The 13581-nt window shown below is 40.0% G+C and overlaps 1 protein-coding gene and 1 long non-coding RNA gene across 30 annotated transcripts in view; one reads left to right on the top strand and one right to left on the bottom strand.

The window, feature by feature from the left end:
- The window catches only part of CRIP3 (cysteine rich protein 3), a 54583-nt gene that overhangs the window by 3508 nt on the left and 37494 nt on the right, over positions 1 to 13581 (top strand). For all 7 annotated transcript variants that reach the window (XM_038554144.1, XM_038554143.1, XM_038554140.1 and 4 more), the window contains exons 3-5: positions 6044 to 6683; positions 7671 to 9113; positions 11814 to 11913. In XM_038554144.1, the coding sequence (XP_038410072.1) occupies positions 6044 to 6683; positions 7671 to 9113; positions 11814 to 11913 (2183 nt within the window). The remainder of the gene's footprint in view (positions 1 to 6043; positions 6684 to 7670; positions 9114 to 11813; positions 11914 to 13581) is intronic.
- The window catches only part of LOC119876873, a 50258-nt gene that overhangs the window by 1378 nt on the left and 35299 nt on the right, over positions 1 to 13581 (bottom strand). For 5 of the 23 annotated variants that reach the window (XR_005367727.1, XR_005367726.1, XR_005367739.1 and 2 more), the window contains 2 exons: positions 4410 to 4497; positions 2096 to 2224 (listed from right to left, as the gene is read on the bottom strand). This is a non-coding gene — a long non-coding RNA (uncharacterized LOC119876873). Of the gene's footprint in view, positions 1 to 2095; positions 2400 to 4409; positions 4498 to 11802; positions 13208 to 13581 lie in introns of those variants that run through there. The other 18 variants (XR_005367723.1, XR_005367724.1, XR_005367734.1 and 15 more) reach the window with 10 other exon arrangements.

The following is a 13581-nucleotide window of genomic DNA, read 5'->3' as shown; positions in this document are numbered from 1 at the left end:
AGTTGAGATGATAAGGATTCTAAAATACTGGAACTAGGATCCTTTCTACAAAGAAAAGTTCTGGACAAAATAGGAAATCTTATTTTATTTTATTACATTTTTATTTATTTATGATAGTCACACACAGAGAGAGAGAGAAGCAGAGACATAGGCAGAGGGAGAAGCAGGCTCCATGCACCGGGAGCCCGACGTGGGATTCGATCCCGGGTCTCCAGGATCACGCCCCCGGCCAAAGGCAGGCGCTAAACCGCTGCGCCACCCAGGGATCCCGGAAATCTTATTTTAATGGTGTTATTTTAAGCTTGATCAGGTTGAAATATAGGTTCAGAGTTTAGTTAAATTTATGTCTAACATGTATCAATATTAAATATATAAGCATTGGGACACCTGGATGGCTCAGCGGTTGAGCGTCTGTCTTCAGCTCAGGGCGTGATCCCAGAATCTGGGATGGAGTCCCACATCGGGCTCCCTGCGAGGAGCCCACTTCTCTGTGTGTGTCTCTCATGAATAAATAAATAAAATCTTTAAAAAAAAAAAAGCATTAATAGAAAGTTAAAGCTCTTTAAAAATGTTTAATTTCAGTTATTAGTTTATAGTTGTTGAGTGCTAAGGAAGGACAGATACACTCCACGGATTATTAAATATAGGTCCCCAGGCATTAGGAACTTAACTATATATGGGAAGTAATTAATCCTATTAGGTATGTCTCACCTCATAAAAGTCAGTAAATAAGAATGGGAATATAGGGAAAGCACTCAGAGCTGGGAACCATGTCTGTTATGGTCTCTGCCCAGCATACTAGGAGTTTTCGCAAATAATTAGCAGTAGCAACAAATCAATGTAACATTCCTTAAAGCTGAGACTGTCCATGCATTGGTACACTGAACATAGACAGGTGGGGGACAGCTGGGCAGGAAGTCTGAAGACTGGTGCTACCCTTTGGTAATATTAACTTCAAAGCTGCAGTGGCAATTTGATGTGGCAAAGCAAGGCAGGACAGTTCTAGGTCATATAACATAGCTTCTGAAGATAGGGCTCTAAGGTATGTGACTATATCCCTTAATTGAGGCAAAAGCCCTTGCCCTTCTGGCTGCTTCTATTTTGGGAGATGATTGAGTAGGTGGTGCATGATGTGACTTCCTTCCTTCCTTGTTAAGGTTTTGAGGTAACTTTAGAATTTCCTCTGGTTAGGTGTAGGTTGTCACCTCCCCTTTCCATAAGCTTTGTTATGCACATGTGCTTCAGAGAGCCAATTGTCTTTTTTTAAGTTGTAAAAATTAAGATTTTCCTTTTAGGGAGTTTGGGACCCAGAATCATGTGTTTCAGAGAGACAAGTCTATTTTAGAGAAAATGAGATTAAGGTTCTAAAAGGAGCTACCCATGGGGCACATGGCTGGCACAGTCCGTAGAGCATGCCACTCTTGATCTCAGGGTTGTAAGTTTGAGCCCCATGTTGGACATAGAGATTACTTAAAAAAAAAAAAAAAAAGAAAGAAAGAAAGAGGGATCCCTGGGTGGCGCAGCGGTTTAGCGCCTGCCTTTGGCTCAGGGCATGATCCTGGAGACCCTGGATCGAATCCCACATCGGGCTCCCGGTGCATGGAGCCTGCTTCTCCCTCTGCCTGTGTCTCTGCCTCTCTCTCTCTCTCTCTCTCTCTATCTCTCTATGTGTATGACTATCATAAATAAATAAAAATTTTAAAAAAAAGAAAGAAAGAAGAAAGAAAGAAAGAAAAAGAGAAAGAAAAAGAAAAGAACCAGTCCATTATTTAGATTTTTTGTTCCCTGTACTTTTGTTCAGTATGGTTTGGTGGATAATTACTGTCTACTAAAACCAGGTCATAGGACCATTGGTGTTTTCAGGATACCTTCTGACTGTGTGTCCTATCTTCAGCTAATGAAACAGGCCATTTCCATCTTTTGTATGTAGGTATTTCACACTTTTTCCTGGGGGCACCTGGCTGGCTCCCTGGGTAGGGCATTCTACAGTTCTCAAGGTTGGAAGTTCAAGCCCCATGTTAGTTGTAGACATAACTTAAAAATAAAATCTTCAAAAAAAAATAAAATCTTTAAAAATAAATAAATAAATACCTACCTGGGACCCTGGTATTCTTTCTCTGCCCTTGTTGAATATATTAAATTTGATATCCATTTTGGATTACAGCCAAATTACCAGGGTTGTCCATGTTCTCACCTTGGCAGCTCTGTGTATATTACTCTTATTCTGGAAAGGGAACATGTTGTATGAAGGCAGTCAGCTTGTGATTTGTGAATGTGAGGTCAATTTCCCCTGTTAACAGCCAAGTACTCTGCACATTGTATGTTCCATTCATGGAATTCTCAACTCTTCCTTGCCCTGACAGAGGTTGAAGGAGCAGGATTTTCCCCCTCCGATTTGCCTTAGGGAAGAGACAGAAGCACACAGTTTTCTTCTAGCATTTTGGGGAATCAGCAGAGAAAGATTGGGAAGTTTGGGCTCTGGAGGATCTTTTTTTCTTATTTTTTTTTATCATATACATTTTTAACAGCTTTATTGAGCTATAATTCATATACCATAAAATTCACCCTTTTAAAGTGTACAGTTCAGTGACTTTTACTATATTCATAGAGTTGTGAATCCACTACTACGATCAATTTTAGAACAGTTTTTATTACCTGTACTCTTAACTATTTATTAGTTAACCTACCACCTGTTCTAGCTTATCATCAATCTACTTTCTTTATAGATTTGCCTATTCTGGATATTTCATATAAATAGAATCATACAGTATATGGTCCTATGTGACTAGCATCTTTTACTTAGCATCATGTTTTTCAAGACCCCTTCATGGTTTTTTTCTTTTTTTTTTTTTTTAGATCCCTTCATGTTGTAGCATATAATAGTACTTCATTCCTTTTTACTTTCAGTAATATTTAATTATATGTGTTTTGTTTATCCATTCATCAGTGATGAATGAATGGATAAATTTGGGTTGTTTCCACTATTTGGCTATTGTGAATAATGTTGCTATGAACAATTGGTATACAAACTTTTATGTGGATATGTTATCATATGTGTTTTTTTAACTTATTTAATATAATTCATAAATACAAAAGTACAAAGAGGGAGTTCTCCTCTACTTGCTAGATGAAATGCTACCCAATTCATGAATAGCTTAATAAAGCTAATTAAATCTTTAAAAAAACAAAAAGTAGATTAGGGACACCTGGGTGGCTCAGCAGTTGAGCGCTTGCCTTGGGCCAAGGGTGTGATCCAGGAGTCCCAGGATTGAGTCCCATATTAGGCTCCCCACAGGGAGCCTGCTTCTCTTTCTGCCTATGTCTCTGCCTCTCTCTCTCTCTGTCTCTTATGAATAAATAAAATATTTTTTTAAAAAAGTAGTTTAGTACAGTGAGCCCCCATGTACCCATCACCCACATCTAACAATTTTTTAAATAAATAGACCTTATATTAGAAAAGAGTTGGACTTAACTAAAGATTTCAAAGAGAGTGTGTCCCCAGACTGTTCTGAGCTGCAGGGTTATGGAGCCTTTTGTAGGGCTTACTTTTACTGTAGCCAGTTCTTTTTCTTATCCTTTGGGAGACTTGAGGAAGGAGGACATGAGCTTCTAATAAGCCTATGTTTACATGATAGTTCATTTTTTTTTAACTGTTGATGTGTCTTTTTTCATTTTTTTTTTTTTTTGCCTCCTTTTGCTGGAGATTACAAGTCTGGACTGAGACTTTCTGGGAGTCATCTTGTTATTTCTAGCTTCTTGATATTTAGGACTGTATTAGATCTTGAGCTAGTATGTCATTTAGTGGTAATATATAATAGTTCTAGTGCAGAGCTGAACACAGAAGTATGGATGAATTTGCCACTACCTGTGGAGCCTGTTTTTTCCCCCCCTTACACTAATACAATCAGAGACTTTTTTTTTTTTTAAGATTTTATTTTATTTATTCATGAGAGACACACAGACTGAGAGAGAGAGGCAGAGACACAGGCAGAGGGAGAAGCAGGCTCCTCAAAGAGAGCCTGATAGGGGACTGGATCCCAGATTCCAGGATCATAACCTGAGCCCAAGGCAGGCACCCGCCCACTGAGCCACCCAGGTGTCCCAATCAGAGACTTTTTTATGGTAGATGGTGGTATAGCAATGGAATAACTCACACATGTTCCTCCCTGGAAATAGGTATGTTCATGGCTAACAAACCTATAGAGTAAAATGTTTTACTCTAGTTAGGTTTGCTTTTCAGAGATCATCCTTGGTTCAATCCCATTTTTTACTATTTTATACTCTATGGAAACCTCAAAATTCCCTAGATTCTTGGGGAGGAGGTGAGTTATAAGAACCTGAATCCTCATGGGTGGCATTCTTTTAGAGGAGGTGTTAAAGTCTTTCATAAAGTTATTTGTAGGTCTTACCTGGGTCTGAAACTGAACAAAGGCAAGACTGGTGAATGAGAAAAGGCAACCCTTTGATGTTCTGCTAACTCAGTCCCAGAGAAAGCAACTAAAAAACAAAATGAAAGAAAAGTTAAGATATCTTAGAAACTTGAAAAAAAAAATAAAGGCAAGTACTAGAAACTGCAGAAAACTGTGAGTGGAATGTGAGTGACGTGTAAAATTTTTTAATTCGGATTACTTAAAAGTTGTATGCTCAGAGTACTGGAGGATCTTTATTTCTCTGTGATTAAATCAGAAACTTTTTTGGGGGGCAGTAGAAGCTCTATGACCACAGTACCCAAAAAGATTAGGACTATTGTGTATGGTATAGAGCTCTGAACTGAAGGGACAGTTCTATTCTATATTTTTATCTTCATGTAACAAAGGTCCAAGACCATTTTATTTCTGTGAAATAAAAATATATTGTGAGCCAAACCATCACATGCTCTTTCCCAGATCCAGGATTAGCAGAGTGCTTGGAATAGAGGCAAAGTAGAAAAGAGGGAATAAGACAGTCTGTGAAGGTATTTTATGGTTTTTAATATATGAACTAGCAAAATACAGCATTGGAGAACCTTCTAAAACATGTGAGAAAATCATGCCAATTGTATAGCTCAGTAGTTAAAAAAAAAATGTTTCCCAGAGTGAAATACTTCTTTTCCAAATGATATATAGAACTTTACCTCATAAACAGATAAAATTGTGGCTAGTACAGTTTCACTGCTGTGGAAGGCTCAGAGCTATGCAGACTGTGCTTGCTTGCTTCCTTTCTGGATTTTATTTATTTATTAAGAGCATGAGTGGAGGGAAGGGAAGAAGGCCAGAAGCAGACTCCCTGCTGAGCAAGAAGCCCAACATAGGGCCCAATACCAGGACCCTGAGCCAAAGTCAGATGTTTAACTGACTAAGCCACCCAGGTGTCCCCTGCTTTCTTAGCATGTCCTTCCTTTAGCAGCTCCTGAACAGTCTTCAGAATCTCTGTAGAACATAGCTTGAAAATCATTGATCTGGCCTGGTGTTTCTCAAATTTTAAAGTATATACAAATCCCCTGAAGAGCCTATTAAAATGCATATTCTGATTCAGTAGGCCTGAATGGAGCCTGAGAATCGACATTTCCAAAAAGTTCCCAGGTAATACTGATGGTGCTAACTCAGATCACACTCTTGGTAACGAAGAGCTAGAATTTAAGCTAGTGCAGAGTTGTGTTGTGTTGCTTTTTGTAGTCTGGTAGTGGTATTTTCACATCTCCCAAACTCGTGTGATATTTTTCATCCCCAAAGCCTAGTCAAAGAGCTCTAGGCTAAGAGCTCTGTCTAGACAGACTAGTAATATCTCCCGTTGGTTAGAGGCTGATGCTACTTGTGCCCTGGGGAAAGGGAGAAGAAATGTGCCATAGGTTTGTTCTTAGACTTCATGATTATCGTGTTTTGTCCTAAGTATTCTGTAGCCCTCTGCGGAATGTCAGGCTCTTAATGTCTGGTCTTGCTCTTTCCAAGTCTACTGTATTCAGTGATGCTTGTCTCTTTCTTCAGGGATGAATGTCAGGCTCTTAATGTCTGGTCTTGCTCTTTCCAAGTCTACTGTATTCAGTGATGCTTGTCTCTTTCTTCAGGGATGACCTGACTGATGATTCTGTCTTCACTCGAAGTTCCCAATGCTCTCGAGGTCTTGAAAGATATATTTCCCGGGAGGAGGGACCTCTTAGTCCCTTCTTAGGACAACTTGATGAGGACTACCGGACAAGAGAAACTTTCCTGCATCGTTCTGATTATAGTCCCCATGTCAGTTGTCATGATGAGCTGTTGCGGGGAACAGAAAGGAATAGAGATAAACTCAAAGGCTCCTACGCCATACGACCAGAGGAAAGGAGCCGGGAAGCCAAACGACCCCGTTATGATGACACAGAGAAGATACATAGCATGGGAGGTGATCACACAACTTTTACATCAGGGACCCGCAACTATCGACAACGTAGAAGAAGCCCAAGCCCTAGGTTTCTAGATCCTGAGTTTCGAGAGCTGGACCTTGCCAGGCGAAAACGAGAGGAAGAGGAGGAACGGAGTAGGAGCCTGAGTCAGGAGCTGGTTGGAGTTGATGGTGGTGACACTACCTGTCCCATTCCTGGACTGTCAGGGGTTCTAACAGCATCGGAGCCAGGGTATTCTTTACATCGGCCTGAGGAAGTATCTGTGATGCCCAAGAAGTCAATTCTGAAGAAACGGATTGAGGTGGACATGGAGCCTTCTATTCAGGTCTCTGCTGCCTTTCTTCTAGGGTCTCTTGCTAGTCCCCCTAATATCTTAAAACTTGGTTACTTTCCTGGGGTGGGGGGGTGCCCGTAATGGAATCTTTGTGATATATTCTGGACCAACTTTGTTATGCCTATGAGCTATATCTTCCAGGATTCTCCAAAGGAAACTGTAGGCCTTGTAAATACATCAGTAGACGGCTTCTATTGTCATATATTAGGCTTTCTAAATAAACATTTTTGAGTATTTATTATAAGTTTTTTTCTTTAAATTGGATAGTCCTGTAGGAATCTGAATATGGATGTCTTGGAAATGACGTTTGAAGGGCAAAAGGAGGAGATTATCTGAATTTTCCTAATTTCTCTTTAGAGAAAAGATCTATGAGTGGCAAGATACTAGATCAGAAATCATGTGATTCTGATTCTGGTCCCACTGCCACCAACTTGCTGTGCGATTTTTAGGCAAGTCACCTGACCATTTCGGGCTTTGATATTTTTTTCCTTGTCTATGAAAAGATGAGCATGATCACTAGTTTTTAGCTATTCTCTTAGGAGCCAAAGGTTTCTGAAGGCACATAAGGAAGCAAGGGGAGGCCTGATCAAGGGTTTCACAGTTTCTGATCCTACTTCTGCCAGAGCAGCTTCAATTTTATATGTTGTTTTTTTTCCCTCCTTTGAGGGACCCATGGAAAAGAAACTAGCTAGAGCATTCTAAAGTCCTTTTGAATTCATATTTCTTGGTAAAGTTTACAACAGATGGGCAAAAGTGAGGATTCATGCCAATCTGCCTTATTTCCTGTTCTCCTTGCTTCATCTGAAGCATTTGGAGAGGTGGAGACCTGAATCTTCAACCTGACTAAGGGTACTGTACCTCCCTTTCATTCATACTTATCATTCCTCTATTAGTTCAAGAAGAACCAAATATTTACCTCAATTACTAGTTTTCTGAGATTCTGCATAAAGGCTAAATCAGTTGTGCTTGTCTTTGCAGCTTGAGAGTTTTTCCAGCAGTACCAGCTCCAGCCAGGATCACCCTGTGTACTCTGGTCACCCATCTCTTCCACTAAGTGGTGCTATTGCTGCTTTTGCCTCAGAGATTGAAAATAAGGGGACTATGGTAGAGACTACCCTGAAGGAACCTCAGGGCAACCTCTACCAATGGGGTCCCCTCCCTGGGATGCCCAAAGACAACAGTCCTCTCAGAGAGAAGTTTGGAAATTTTCTGTGCCACAAGGAGAAATTGAATATGAAGGCTGAGGGGCCTGAGCGACACACAGACTTCTTGCTGCCCCATGAGAGGGCTAGCCAGGATGGCAGTGGTTTTTCCCGCATTTTGAGCATGTTGGCAGACTCTACCAGTACACAGGAAAAAAGGCGCCGTAGTTTCCCTGACATTGAGGATGAGGAGAAATTTCTCTATGGGGATGAAGAAGAGGATTTAAAGGCAGAATCGCCACCAAAGCCCCTTGGGGGTTCTGATGGTGAAGTCTTGAGACAGAAGGCAAGCCCCTTGCCCTCTTCAGCTCCAGCTGTAAAACTAGAATCAATAGAAGAGACCAATCCAGAATATGCCAAGATTCATGACTTGCTCAAGACCATAGGGCTGGATATTGGGGTAGCAGAGATTAGTAAACTGGCCGCCCGTACCCAGGAACGACTTCATGGCAAAAAACCATCACGTTCCTCTGCTGACCACCGTTCATCAGTTGACCGGCACTTTTCAGCAGACCGCTGTTCCTCAGTTGACCATCGTTTCTCAGCTGATCGGCACTCCTCAGATTCTCACAGACTGGAGAGCAGGGAAGCACACCATAGCAATACACACTCCCCAGAGGTGTCCCATCCACATCCAGTCTCCCCTGTAGATCCTTACCTGCTCACAAAAAACAGCCCCCCATTCCTGAAGTCTGACCAATCAGTGGGTCATATTGCAGGGCCAGAGGTAGTTGGCAGTGGGTTTCAGTCATCTGTGGCTGTCAGATGCATGTTACCATCAGCGCCATCTGCCCCCATCAGACTTCCACATCCTGCTTCATTATCTCAGTTTCACATGCCGAGGGCCTCTCAGTTTGCTGCAGCTCGGATACCTCCAAACTACCAGGGACCTGCCATTCCCCCTGCTTCCTTTGATGCCTATAGACACTATATGGCATATGCAGCCTCGAGGTGGCCCATGTACCCTGCTTCTCAACCATCAAACCACTCTCTACCTGAACCACACAGGGTAATGCCCGTTACCAAACAAGCTACTCGTAGCCGTCCCAATCTCCGTGTGATCCCCACAGTGACTCCTGATGAGCCCAAGCAGGAGGAGTCATTGCTAGGCTCAATTCCTACTGCTCAGGTGCCTGTCCAGGTGTCTATCCCATCACTCATAAGATACAATCCGGAGAAGATCTCTGATGAGAAAAACCGTGCTTCCCAGAAGCAAAAGGTGAATATTAGTTTTGGGCATTGTGTGCCTGAGCCTTCCTATTTTGACATAAATTGATATTTGTCTTTTATAGGGACTAAGGCTCTTTTACTTAAAGTTTTTGGAGGCTGCTGTCCTCACTCTTAAGTAATGTACATATCTTCTCTTTTTTTTCATGTTTTTTCATTAGTACTAAACTAAATCCAGGCCCCGGGTCCCACTGCGATTTCTTTTTTCTTTCTTTTCTTTTCTTTTTTTCTTTTCTTTTCTTTTCTTTTCTTTTCTTTTCTTTTCTTTTCTTTTCTTTTCTTTTCTTTTTCTTTCTGATTTTATTGATTGATTGATTGATTGATTGATTGATTTATGAGAGACACAGAGAAAGGCAGAGACACAGGTCAAGGGAGAAGCAGGCTCCCCACGGGGAGCCTGATACAGGGCTTCATCCAGGACCCCAGGATCACACCCTGAGCTCAACGACTGAGCCATCCAGGCATCCCCCACTGTGATTTATTGACTTTTTTAACTTTCTGGACTTAAACACTATGGGTAGGAGTTGAAAACTCTGAAGTTTTCAATATGACCTTGTTAGGGAGTGAGGAACCAAAATTGGATTGGCTGAAGGAGAATCGTAAATCTGTTCTCTCTTAGTGAATTTCAGATCTTTTTCCTATAGTGATTATGTGGGTTGAAAGCTAATACCTGGTTGTTGCTTGGAATTTAACCCAAGAAATAAGCTTTGCTTGTTCTGGCTTATTAGAGTCTAGGAATAACAACATTTTTTTATGACATTTAAAAAAATTGTTTTTTTTTTTAATTTTTTTTTTTTTTTTTTTTTTTTTTTTTTTTTTTTTTTTTTATGATAGGCACACAGTGAGAGAGACAGAGGCAGAGACACAGGCAGAGGGAGAAGCAGGCTCCATGCACCGGGAGCCCGATGTGGGATTCGATCCCGGGTCTCCAGGATCGCGCCCTGGGCCAAAGGCAGGCGCCAAACTGCTGCGCCACCCAGGGATCCCAAAAAAATAGTTTTTATGCTACAAAGCTCATTGTGTTCTCAGGTATAGAAAGGGAGCAGTGACTGGGGTAAAGATAGAATAATTCTAGATGTTTTAAAACAGCAGGTAGGGGCGCCTGGGTGGCTCAGTCAGTTGAGCGTCTACTTTCAGCTCAGGTCATGATCCGGAGAAGGTCATGATCAAGTGCTGTGTTGGGCTCCCTGCTCAGGTGGAAGCCTGCTTCTCGCTCTCCCTCTGCCCCCTCCCCCCCCCCACCATTTTGTGCTCTCTCCCTCTCTCTCAAATAAATAAAAAATTTAAAGAAAAACCAACAGATAAAAATTATGTAGGTATGAGAATACAGAATAGATTTCAAATAGAAAAACTAATGCATACTCTTAATTTTAAAGGTCCTTAGTAACAACTCACTTTGTTTAGGAACAAAAAAATAATATGTATAAATTTGGTTTACTAATAAAATAAGGAAAACCTAAGGAGAAAAAAAAGGAAAAATTGAAGGGCCAATCATTTTTTTCAGTTTAAAAGAAATTTAGCTAATTCTTGAGAAGATAAAAATCATTTCTTCTTAATGTTTCATTGTACTTGGACACTCTGAACTTCAGTCTTTTGGGAAGGAGGAGGACTGTTTCAATACAGACAAAACCAAAACCCGAGACTGCACAGACACCGTTTGGAGACTGAGTACTTTCCTTTTACTTCCTCTTCAAGAACCTAGCAGTTAATTCAGGGTTGATAATAAACAGGTTTTCCACACTAGTCCATTATAGACAAGCTATATATATTTTTTCCATCAAATAGTAGTAATACAGTTGAAACTGTGGGCTTTTGGCTATATGTGACCTGGATTTTATTTTATTTTATTTATATATCTGGATTTTAAATTTTCTTAATAGTATGACCTTGGATATGTTACTTGATCTTTCACAACTTCTGTTTTCTTACTATAAAATTGTCATGAGAATTAAATAAGATGATACATGTAATGCAACTAACACAGTGTGTCCCCTATAACACTTACTAGTTTCCTTCTTGTTGGCTCCCTTTGAGCTCAGAATCACTGTCTAATAGTTGCTGTCAGTAACTTTAGGTTAATATTAATAGTGTAATGCTTCCTGGGGCTCTTGGAGGGTTCAGTCGGTTAAGCATCTGATGCTTAATGTTGGCTCAGATCATGATCTCAGGGTCATGGGATTGAGCCTCACATTGGGCTCCATGTTGGGTGTGGATCCTGCTTGAGATTCTCTATCTCTCTCTGCCCCTCCTAGCCCCCCGCCCTGAAAAAAATAGTATAGTGTTTCCCTACATAAAAATAATGCTTTCTGAGCAATGTAGCTCAGAAAAAGATAATTTTATTCTGGATAATTTTATTCAGAATGAAATACCACCTTTGCTATAAAGTCAGAACTTTTGTATGCAGACATTGGGATCCTTGGGTTCTGAAATCATCTACCATAAAGGCTTATGGAAGAGAGCAATAGAAAAGGGAGGATGGGGGATCCCTGGGTGGCTCAGCAGTTTAGTGCCTGCCTTTGGCCCAGGGCGTGATCCTGGAGTCCCGGGATTGAATCCTACATCGGGCTCCCTGCATGGAGCCTGCTTCTCTGCCTTTCTCTCTGTGTCTCTCATGAATAAATAAATAAAATCTTTAAAAAAAAAAAAAAGAAAAGGGAGGATGTTGGAGGCTGAAGGATGTTGTATTTTGCAGGTTATTGAAGAGAGGGAAAAGCTAAAGAGTGACCGGGAAGCTCGCCAGAAGAAGATGTACTACCTCAGGACCGAATTGGAGAGGCTTCACAAACAACAAGGTATCAGACACTCCTGTGCATGACTGCCTTTTTGCAGTAACTTGAGTAGGAGATCCAAATGGAGAGCTGTGAGGACTCTTAGACAGGTTCAGTGACCTAAAGCCTTATACTTTAAAAAAATTTTTGACTTAATTAGAAAAAAGTTACAATAAAAAGTTACAATAATAGTGTAAAGAATTCTCAGATGTTCTCTGTCTATGATTATTAGCATTTTATCGTATTCTATCCTTTTTCTCCCCTCTCAGTCTTTGTGTGTGTGTGTGTTTCCTGAATTCTTTGTTTTAGATATTATTATAGAATTCTATAAGTTTTAGATATTTATTTATTTATTTTACTCCTAAAAATTGTGAAGGTGAACATTCTCCTAACAACAAAGAATTCACTTGCATAACCATAGTACACTTACCAAAATTAGGAAGTTAACTATAATGTAATGGTAATCTACTGGTCTTATTTCTATTTCATTGATTGTCCTAATCCCTAAAGCAAAAGAGAATGCAAGATTATGCATTGCATTCAGTTGTCATGTTCTTTTACTCTCCTTTTTCTGTAACGGTTCCTGAATCTTTGTATTTCATGACATTGACATTTTAGAAGAAAAGTCACATATTTGTAGAATGTCCTTTAATTTTGGTTGGTGTGATGCTTCCTTATAATTATATTTAGGTTATACATTTTTGACAGGAACATCACAGAAGTGATGCTGAGTTCTTATCAGATGTTGATTTCAGTCCTGTTACTGGTGATGTCAACTTTGATCATTTGGTTAAGGTGCTGTCTTCAATGGTTTCTTCACTGGAAAGTTATTATTTTATCCTTTATAATTAGTAAATAACTTATAGGAAAGATGCTTATAGGAATAAATATTCAGTTACTCCTCATATTTCCTCTCACTAGTTTTAGCATTCATTGGTGATTCTTGACTGAATCAGTTATTATAGTGGTCGTTAAATAGTGATTTTTTTAATCTCATCATTTCTTCTGCCTTTATTAGTTGGCTTTCTACTGTGATAAAGAGCTTCCTGTCCATCCCTCTTCTTCCATTCATTAATCCATTTTTGTCAGTATGAACTCATGGACTCTTCATTTAACAAGTTACAGTAATTTACTGTCATTTATTTTCATGGCCGAAGTATCCCAGATTTGGACAGGGGAGTCCCTTTTAAGTTGATTACTGTGTCCTTTAATATGTTCCCATCATTTTTGGAGTACTTCTTTTTGGCACAAAAAGATGTTCCATAATGCGTCTCTGATTCCATTTCTTCATCTGTGCTTTTAGGAATTCACATCCACACTGAGGAAAGAACATAACAAGGCTTCTAAATATTACAGCTTGATGAGAGTCTGGAAGAACAGAGTGGGAGGAGATACAATTTCTTCTGTTTGGGTTTAGATTGTTTAGGGATGAAAAATTTAGATATTAATCCTGAGAGGATTATTTCATCAGGACCATGAGTTTGGAATAGGAGGTAACATTAGGTGAACCTGAGGCAAAACCTTACACTCAATGTAGGTACTGGTGAAGGGTCCTTAAATCAGATAAAGTCAAATATGTGGCTGAATGTTTTTTGCCCCATGAACAATACTGTGGTTTTCTGAAGAAGACTACCACCGAATTCATTGTTTGATTTTTAAAGATTTATTTATATGAGAGAGAGAGCGAGAGAG

The sequence above is a fragment of the Canis lupus genome, chromosome 12, assembly GCF_011100685.1.
Source record: "Canis lupus familiaris isolate Mischka breed German Shepherd chromosome 12, alternate assembly UU_Cfam_GSD_1.0, whole genome shotgun sequence".
In the NCBI taxonomy this organism is placed as follows: Eukaryota; Metazoa; Chordata; class Mammalia; order Carnivora; family Canidae; genus Canis; species Canis lupus.
The sequence above is the reverse complement of the archived record's forward strand: the minus strand, read 5'-3'. Positions and strand labels throughout refer to the sequence as shown.